The 10,367-nt window shown below is 44.1% G+C and overlaps 1 protein-coding gene across 1 annotated transcript in view; it reads left to right on the plus strand.

Annotated features, from left to right (window-relative positions):
- The window catches only part of DNTT (DNA nucleotidylexotransferase), a 38,723-nt gene that overhangs the window by 20,867 nt on the left and 7,489 nt on the right, over positions 1-10,367 (plus strand). The window contains exons 7-9 of the mRNA XM_029061259.1: positions 799-931; positions 2,236-2,338; positions 2,924-3,187. Of these exons, the coding sequence (XP_028917092.1) occupies positions 799-931; positions 2,236-2,338; positions 2,924-3,187 (500 nt within the window). The remainder of the gene's footprint in view (positions 1-798; positions 932-2,235; positions 2,339-2,923; positions 3,188-10,367) is intronic.

A 10,367-nucleotide genomic window follows, 5' to 3' on the forward strand; every position in this document is an offset into this window, starting at 1 on the left:
TTCTAGAATTAAGTCGTAATTCAATCGATGAGGGGTATTTATTGAGCGCTTACTTCATGCAGAGCACTGTATTAAGCACTTGAGAGTACACAATGCAACAGAGTTGGGAAGCAGCGTAGCTTAGTGTATGGGCCTGGAAGTCAGAGGACCTGGGTTCTAATCCCAGCTTCACCACTTGTCGGCTGTGTGACCTTGGACAAGTCACTTATCTTCTCCGTGTTTCAGTAACCTCATCTGTAAAAACGGGGGTTAAGACTGTGAGCTCCACGTGTCCAACTTGATTATCTTGTATCTTACCCAGCACTTAGTAGAGTGCCTGGCATATGGTAAGCGCTTAAAAAATACCATTAAAAAAAGTAAACATTGGTAGACATATTCCCTCCCCACAGAGAGCTGACAGTCTAGAGAGGAGATTACAGTCTAGAGTCTTGTACTTAAATTGGACTCTTGTGTTTCTTTAAATTTTATTTTTGGTACTTTTTTCATTCAACTGTATTTACTGAGCGCTTACTGTGTGCAGAGCACTGTACTAAGCACTTGGGGAAGTACAATACAGCAATAAAGAGAGACAGTCCCTGCCCACAGTGAGCTCACAGTCTGGAGTTGGGAGTGGGGAGACAGACATCAGTACAAGTAAACAGAGAAGGATATAAATAAATAAAATTACAGAAATATACATGGGGTGGGGAGAGTGGGGGAAGAGCAAAGGGAGCAAGTCAAGGTGACACGGAAGGGAGTGAGAGAATATTTCTCTAACTAAAACCACCCTTTCAACTTCTCTGTGGAATTACCTTCCAGGATTCCTTTACTATGAAGATCTTGTTAGCTGTGTGGCTAAGGAAGAAGCAGATGCCGTCTACCTGATAGTTAAAGAGGCGGTTCGGGCATTCTTGCCAGAAGCTTTGGTGACCCTAACCGGAGGTTTTAGGAGGTAAGTGTCAAGTGGCTTTAAACGTTTCCAGCAACGGGTTTACCCAGAAGAGGGGGGGTCCCAAACCTTTTGACTCTGCAAGACCCCCCCCAGTCATGATTCTCTAGTCTGATTCGTTAAGTTCCACCTCCAGCCGGGGACCATGGAATGGAAGTGTAGCCAACATCGCAGTACGACAGTTTGTTGGTAAGGAGATCATGTCCGGTTTTTTTTGCTTTAAGAGAAAGTATGATAGTCTCAGAGATTTTGTTCAGCCACAAAGCAAAGATATTTTTGCAAGACGTATTGCCAAGGGTTGCTGATTTACAGTAGTTTTATCGGTGTCTACTGACCCCTACTAAATGTAATGCGTTGAACTAAATGCTTGGGAAGAACAAAAGAAGCCCAAGACATTCATTCAATAGTATTTATTGAGCGCTTACTATGTGCAGAACACTGTACTAAGTGCTTGGAATGTGCAAATCGGTAGCAGATGGAGACAGTCCCTGCCCTTTGACGGGACATGTTCCCTGTCCCTAAGGAGCTTGAACTCTAATGGGGAAAACAGTTATAAAAATATGTCCAAATAGTCAAATCAGAATAAATGCAATTGAATTTTCACTGAAATATGTACATGTACGGTCATAAATAAATGCATTAGTACAAGAGGGGCTGAAGTGTTGATAAAATTAGGAGTACTGATAATTAGTTGGGGAAACCTTGATGGTGGAGGAGGAATTTTAAGAGGGCTTTGAAGTGGGGAGGGTGACTGATTCGGGGGTTCCAGGCTGGGGGAAGAGTATGAACAAGGGGTTGGAGGTAGCTGAGAGGAGAGCAGGCTATAATTAGGGGGTAAGGTTTGGGAAGTGCGAAGCCTGCAAGCCGGAGAGGAATGGATATGGAGAACTGAAAATAACATAAAGTAACATAAACCTGGAGTACCTTGAAGTCAGTGGTAAAATCAATCAACCAGTTGTATTTATTGAATGTAGAACACCGTACTAACGGGAGAGTACAAACATATTTCTTGAGCACTTACTGTGTGCAGAGAACTCTGCTAAGCACTCAACAGAGTTGATAGACACGATCCCTGCCCACAGTGAGTTTACAAGTAGGCTTTGCTGAATGCAGAGGGATTTGGAAACCCACTGGAGGGTTTTCAGGCGAAGGAATACATGGGCTGAGGTCCATTTGAGAAAGGAGACCTGGGCAGCAGAATAAAAAGTTTGATTCTAAGATTATGGTGTAGAGATAAATGTTTATTTCAAATGGAAAGCTGAAACCTCCCAAGAATGTAAGTTGATCATTACATCTCTTAATGCCAGGGGTAAGAAAATTGGACACGATGTGGATTTCTTGATTTCCGATCCAGAATCAGGACAAGATGAACAACTTTTACCTAATATCATTAAATTATGGGAAAAACAGGTAAGAAGCAAGTACCTAGTAGATGCTTAGGTATTCCATAGCTAAAATAGTTCCACCGTATTTTGGATGAAAATTCATATAATATTCTGAATTGTAACTGGAAGACCACGGTGGCCTGCTCGCTTTGGAAATATAACGTCACACTCTCCTCTCAACTGGGAGAGAATCTGATTCAGTTGATGGGGCAGTCAAATCTGTGAATACGGTACACGTCGTAGCCTTGTCCTTCGGTTGAAGACGATGTTATTGACAGTGAGATTGTACCCATGTGTAGATCCCTGCAGGGTTCAGTTGCAGGTAGCTATGATTGTCGCTTATAATATTGATTTTAACCATCTAGAAACAAGAAAGTTTTGAGAAGAGGCAGTGTGGTCTAGCAAAAAAGGCCTCAAATGATTTAATTGTCAATTAATTTTTAGGTTCCTCATGTGAATGAGAATAATAATAACTGTCTGTTGTCTCCCTTTCTTCTCAACTCCCCATCATCCTCTTAAGGAGAATCTGAGGGCTATTTGCATAAAAAGCTCCTTTGTAAATGTGCACATTGCTATTTTATATTTAATTCTGTACACGATTCCTTTCCAGGAATTACTCTTATACTATGACCTTGTAGAGTCAACATTTGAAAAAACCAAAATTCCAAGTAGAAAAGTTGATGCTATGGATCATTTTCAGAAATGCTTTCTAATTTTAAAATTGCATCATCAAAAAGTGGACAGCGGCAGATATAAACCTCCTCCAGAATCCAAGAACCACGAAGCAAAAAACTGGAAGGCAATCCGTGTGGATCTGGTCATGTGTCCATTTGAGCAATACGCTTATGCTCTGTTAGGCTGGACTGGCTCCAGGGTAAGTAACCCAGCAGCCTACACAGTATGACCTATATGTATAAATATATGTGTATATATGTGTGTGTTTGTGTGTGTGTGTGTGTATATATATAATATATGTGTGTTTGTGTGTGTGTATATATATATGTGTGTGTGTGTGTGTGTGTGTATATATATATATATACACATATATAGAGAGAGTACAGAGTATGACCTATATGTACCTATATATGTGTGTGTGTATATATATATATATATATATGGTATTTGTTAAGCGTTTACTCTGTGCCAAGCACTGTTCTAAGCGCTGGGGGAGATACAAGTTTATCAGGTTGTCCCAAGAGGAGCTCACAGTCTTAATCCTCATTTTACAGATGAGGTAACTGAAGCACAGAGAAGTGAAATGACTTGCTCAAGGTCACACAGCTGACAAGTGGTAGAGCTGGGATTAGAACCCCCCCGACCTCTCTTTGAACCACTAGTCCATTTTGCTTTTCCAAAACTGGGGGTATTTCCACGCCGCTCCGTTTAAAAGAAAAATTACAGAAAAGTAGATAAATGCTACGAATACTCTACTTTCTACATTAGCTCGATTGATTTTTCTAAAATTGGTCAGGAGTTATGACCTTGGGGACTGCTACTGGCCCCTGGGGCTGCCAGAAGAATTTCTTAACTATAAACGATAAAGGAATCCAATATGCTTTTATTACAGAGCTTGCCAAGCCACCGGGAATGCTACAGTTTAGAAAAGAATTTAAGTTCCTACATTATTTGCAATGGGAGCCCCCCTTGTGTTCTAACAGTCTTTGAAATGTGAGGCAGAAAGAGGAGCAGCTTGGCCTAGTGGAAAGAGCCTGGGCGGGGGAGTCGGAGGGCTTGGGTTTTAATCCTGCTTCTCCTGCTTGCCTGCTCTGTGTCCTTGGGCAAGTCACTTCATTCCTCTAGGCCCCAGTTTCGAAGCAGCGTGGCTCAGTGGAAAGAGCCCGGGCTTGGGAGTCAGGGGTCATGGGTTTGAATCCCGGCTCTGCCCCTTGTCAGCGGTGTGATTGTGGGCAAGTCCCTTCACTTCTCTGGGCCTCAGTTCCCTCATCTGTAAAATGGGGGTGAAGACTGTGAGCCTCATGTGGGACAACCTCATTCCCCTGTATCTACCCCAGCGCTTAGAACAGTGCTCTGCACGTAGTAAGCGCTTAACAAATACCAACATTATTATCATTGTTAAAATGGGGATTCAGTAGCTGTGCTCTCTCCCTCTCAGATGGTGAGCCTCAGGAGAAGCAGCGTGGCTGAGTGGAAAGAGCCCGGGCTTGGGAGTCAGAGGTCGTGGGTTCTAATCCCGCCTCTGCCACTTGTCAGCTGTGTGACTTCAGACAAGTCACTTCACTTCTCTGTGCCTCATTTACCTCATCTGTAAAATGGGGATGAAGACTGGGAGCCCCACGTGGGGCAGCCTGATCACCTTGTATCCCCCCCAGTGCTTAGAACAGTGCTTGTCACATAGTAAGCACTTAACAAATACCATCATGTTATTATGTGAGACAGGGATTATCTTGTATCTACCCCAGCGTTTAAAACAGTTCTTGGCACATAGTAAGCACTTACTAAATACCACTGTTATTATTATTATTAACTCCTAACGGACTCATATTTGACTTGTGCACCTAGTGTGACGTATAGGCAAGAACTTGGGCCGCAGGCTTGAATTCTAATCTCAGCTCTGCCTCTTGCCTGCTCTGGGAACTTGGGCAAGTCAATTAACTTCTCTGTACCTCAGTTTCCTCATCTGTAAAATGGAAATTCAATCCGTTTTCTCTCCCTCTGAGACCTCTAGCCCCACACGGACAGGAACTGCGTTTTGATCTGACTATTGTACGTATGCCGGCATTTAATACAATGATTGGCACCCGCCCCACCTGTCATTATGATTATTATCTCTTCAAGGTCGCTCTCCACCCCACCTAGCTTGGTATTAATAAATATAGTCTCTTATCCAGACATTAATGAAAATTTCAAATGTTCTAGGCCCAGGACCAAGTCTTGTAAAACTCACTTGATCTGCTCACCCGGATGATTTTATCCTCCAATTATTTGTGCAGTCATCGAGTCCAGCTCGGCAAATAGTTTTCAAAACCCAGAGGGCCTGAGAAACTTACTTTCCGTTCACAAAATATGCCCTGGTCTTTTCCCATGCTTACTTAAGATACTTCCTCCAAATCTAAGTATTCAAGGAGCTCCCAAGCCTGCTGCTCATTGTGTCAGGCGCTCTGGACATCTTAGCACAGGCCTACAGCAAACACCCTCCGAGTCCCCCAACAAACACAGATCGCTATCAAAATCTTGCCTTCCCCTCCAGCTCCCCCTCAAAGAGAAGCCATAGAAAGGCGTGGCAGAATGTATTACATCTCTTTTACGGCCACTGCCCTAATTTTGTTTAGGACTCGGACACTGAGAGTCAGAAGGTTATGGGTTCTAATTCCATCTCCGCCACTTGTCTGCTGTGTGACCTTGGGCAGGTCACTTTTAACTTCTAGGTGCCTCAGTTCCCTCATATGTAAAATAGGGATTGAGACTGTGAGCCCCACGTGGGACAGGGACTATGTCCACCCGATTTGCTTGTATCCAACCCAGTGTTTAGTACAGTGCCTGGCACTATTCAACAAACACCATTAAGTGTTGGTATTTGTTAAGCGCTTATTATGTGCAGAGCGCTGTCCTAAGCGCTGGGGTAGACTCAGGGGAATCAGGTTGTCCCACGTGGGGCTCACAGTCTTAATCCCCATTTTACAGATGAGGTAACTGGGGCACAGAGAAATGAAGTGACTTGCCCACAGTCACACAGCTGACAAGTGGCAGAGCTGGGATTCGAACTCATGACCTCTGACTCCAAAGCCCGGGCTCTTGCCCCTGAGCCACGGCATTATTATTATTACAGTTAGTGTTTACTTTCCTATACAACATAAACATTAATTTTGTGATCTAAATCCAGTTTTCTCGTCTTTATGTTAAATATGTTGTGAAGAACTGAATCATTTACCGGCAGGGTGGTCTAAGAAAGGGCATGACCCTAGGAGTCGGGAGACCCTGGTTCTAGCCCACGCTGTGCCACTGGTCTGCTGTCTGAACCTGGGCAAGTCACTTAACCTCTCTGAGCCTCCGTTTTGTCAACTTTTAAATGAGAATAAGATGCCTGTGGTTCCTCGAGAAGCAGCGAGGCTCAGTGGAAAGAGCCCAGGCTTGGCAGTCAGAGGTCATGGGCTCTAATCCCGGCTCTGCCACTTGTCAGCTGTGTGACTGTGGGCAAATCACTTAACTTCTCTGTGCTTCAGTTACCTCATCTGTAGAATGGGGATTAAGACTGTGAGCCTCACGTGGGACAACCTGATTACCCTGTATCTACCCCAGCGCTTAGAACAGTGCTCTGCACGTAGTAAGCGCTTAACAAATACCAACATTATTAGTATTACTTATAGATTGTGGAACAGGGAACAGGTGGATCAGCGACTGCAGCTGAAGTGATTAGTTTGTATCAGTCAATCAGTAGTACTTATAGAGGGACTAAAGTTTGCAGGGCACTTTCTTAAGCATTTGAGAGAGTGAAACAGAGGTAGAAACATAGGGGAGATGGTGAGCACAAAAGTGCTGAAATGATATTTGAAGAACGTGACCTGGGGAGAAGAAAAATTAATTAGGAAAAACCTCGGGGGGTGGAATTTCAGAAGGGCTTTGAAGATGGGAAATGCTGAAGTCTGCATATTCGTAGAGGAAAGGAGTTCCGGGAAGCGAGGAGGGTGTAAGCCAAGAGTCAGAGACGCGAGAGTCGAAAACGAGGCACGGCATGAAGCTGAGCTTGAGAGAATGGAGAGTGTGAGCTAGAGTTTAGTAGGAGTAAGTGGATAGGCTAGAGAGAAAGTATTAATGGAATGCCTTAAATTCAACAGGTAGGAGTTTCTGTTGGATGCGGAGACAAATGGATAACAATTGAAAGTTTTTGAGTGGAGAGATAAATAAACTGGCTTCAGTTGATGTTTTTGCTACATGCTGTAGATGCTAAATTCCAGGGGGCAATGTGGAAATGGTCCCAACACTTTCTGAGTGTGACTTAGTGGAAAGAGCCCAGGCCGGGGAGTCAGAGTTCGTGGGTTCTAATCCCAGCTCAATAAATACCATAATTATTATTAGTATTATTACAAGCCAATTAGGTCAGACACAGTCCCTACCTCACATGGGGCTCGCAGTCTTAAATAGGAGAGAGACCAGGTATTGAATCCCCATTTTACAGTAATACTATTATAATTCCTACTATTACTACTGTTGCTATTTTTTAGTGGCGTTTGTTAAGCTCTTAATCTGTGCCAGACACCGTACTAATCGTTGGGGTAGATACAAACTAATCAGGTTGGACCCAATGAATGTCCCACATGGGGCCCACAGTCTTGATCCCCATTTTACAGATGAGGTCAATGAGGCACAGAGAAGTGAAGTGACTTGCCCTGGCTCATGCAGCAGACATGTGGCGGAGTCAGGATTAGAACCCGGGGCCTCCTGACTTCCCAGGCCAGTGTTCTATCCATTAGGCACTTTGTTACTTTTATTACTTTTACTATTAATACCACTTCTTCTGTTATTACAACTACCCACATGTAGGGAATTGAAGCCAGAGGAAGAGCCAGTGAAGAAAACTGGGAAGGATGATCCAGAGAGATGAGAAAGACCTGGAGAATATTGCATCAGACCTCTAGGCTGTTAGCTCATTGTGGGCAGGGAATGGATCTATCAACTCTATTACACTGCACTCTCCCAAGTCCGTAGTACGGCGCTCTGCACGATGGATTGATCGGAAAAACCAAGTCTAGATAGTGTTTCCAGAATAATAATAATGTTGGTATTTGTTAAGCGCTTACTATGTGCCGAGCACTGTTCTAAGCGCTGGGTAGATACAGGGTAATCATACTGTGCCACGTGAGGCTCACAGTCTTAATCCCCATTTTCCAGATGCGGTAACTGAGGCACCGAGAAGTGAAGTGACTTGCCCAAAGTCACCCATCTGACAGGCGGCGGAACTGGGATTAGACTCCATGACCTCTGACTCCTAAGCCCGTGCTCTTTCCACTGAGCCACGCTGCTTCTCTGATAACGATGGCATTTGTGAAGCGCTTACTATGTGCAAAGCACTGTTCTAAGCACTGGGGAGGATACAAGGTGATGAGGTTGTCCCACGTGGGCTCACAGTCTTAATCCCCATTTTACAGCTGGGGTAACTGAGGCATAGAGAAGTTAAGTGCCTTGCCCAAAGTCACACAGCTGACAAGTGGCTGAGCTGGGATTTGAACCCATGACCTCTGATTCCCAAGCCTGTGCTCTTTCCACTGAGCCTCGTTGCAAGGGAGTGGCTGACAGTGTCAAAGGCCACCAGGAGAATTAGGGCGGTGGGAGGTTCTTCTGGGAAATGTTGTGGAGGAAAAACTGATCGGAATTAACAATAGACAATGTGAGAGGTGAGAGAGAGGGAAATCGGGGATAATGCAGAGATTGTGGGCTTCAGAGCAAGAAGGATAGTGATATTATCCACTAGGATGGGAAAGTTAGGGAGGAGAATCTTAATACTGTATCTTGGCCCATAGCAAGTATTTAATACATACCATAATCATCATTTCAGAGTGCTTGATATCTAATGATTATCATTTTCCCTCTATCTGTCAATCTTGTCAGTCTGGCATGAGAGGTATTTTCCATCACAGTGCCAAGCTTGTTGTAACACAGGACTCTGGTTTTCTACATGCCCGCAGTGATATTTTGATAACATTTTCCATTGTTTTTTCCCGGTGTAGAAGTTATCTGACTAGTTTGTAGTGTTCAGAATTGTAGGGTGGTGTTTTTTTTCCATCTTGTGGAAGATAAGCCCTTTATTTTCCCTTTTTAAGCCCTGAAAACAATTACTACTAGTCTCGTAGTGACTTTATCCAATCCCTTAAGAATGTGCCTCAGCCAGGGGAGATGAACGCATATCACCTAACCCTAGCGGCTACACAGAGCTGCCTTCAGAAGTCTGAGCGACAAACAACATGAGTGACCAGCTGAGGTGTTCTCATGGGAGCAGAAAAAATAATTATGGTATTTGTTAAGCGCTTACTACGTGCTAAGCACCATTCTAAGCACTGGGATAGGTACAAGGTAATCAGGTTGTCCCACGTGGGGCTCACAGTCTTAATCCCCGTTTTACAGATGAGGTAATTGAGGCACAGAGAAGTTAAGTGAATTGCTCAAGGTCACCCAGCAGACAAGTGGTGAAGCCAGGATTAGAACCCACATCTTCTTGATCCACATCTTGACCCACATCTTGAAGCAGTGTGGCTCAGCGGAAGGAGCCTGGGCTTCAGAGTCAGAGGTCATGGGTTCGACTCCCGGCTCTGCCACTTGTCAGCTGTGTGACTGTGGGCAAGTCACTTCACTTCTCTAGGCCTCAGTGACCTCATCTGTAAAATGGGGATTAACTGTGAGCCTCACATTGGACAACCTGATTACCCTGTATCTACCCCAGCGCTTAGAATAGTGCTCTGCACATGCTCATTCAATAGTATTTATTGAGCGCTTACTATGTGCGGAGCACTGTACTAAGCGCTTGGAATGAACAAGTCGGCAACAGATAGAGACAGTCCCCGCCATTTGACGGGCTTACGGTCTAATCGGGGGAGAGTAAGCACTTAACAAATACCAATATTATTATTATTATCTTCTGACTCCCAAGCCTGTGTTCTTGCCACTAGGCCATGCTGCATCTCAATTGAATCCAGCAGTGTAGTCCATCTCCCCCTGGAGCAAGTGCATTCTCCTTCATTCTTGTTAAGCCACCTGGAAATAACAGGGTTTTGGGTTAACTTTCCACTCTCTTCATTTAATTATGGCAAACGCAGGGCAGAGACATCATCTTGCAGGCACAAATGACAAAATACGCTTTCTCTGGAAGCCATGGTTTGGTTTTTGAAGAGTCATAGTTAGTCTCTTCCCACTAACCAGGTAGAGGGGATTGTATTTTCCCACTTCTGAGTTATTTTCCCAATTCTGAGTTACTCTCTTACCCACTGAAAATTAATCTCATGGCAATGGATCCATTTCCAGTAAGTACCCAGGCTCACTGATAAATGAAGAAAGAAATGTCCATGACCGAAAGTGAGATTTGATGGGGAAACTACAACTATCAC

This window comes from Ornithorhynchus anatinus, chromosome 3 (assembly GCF_004115215.2).
Source record: "Ornithorhynchus anatinus isolate Pmale09 chromosome 3, mOrnAna1.pri.v4, whole genome shotgun sequence".
Classification (NCBI taxonomy): domain Eukaryota; kingdom Metazoa; phylum Chordata; class Mammalia; order Monotremata; family Ornithorhynchidae; genus Ornithorhynchus; species Ornithorhynchus anatinus.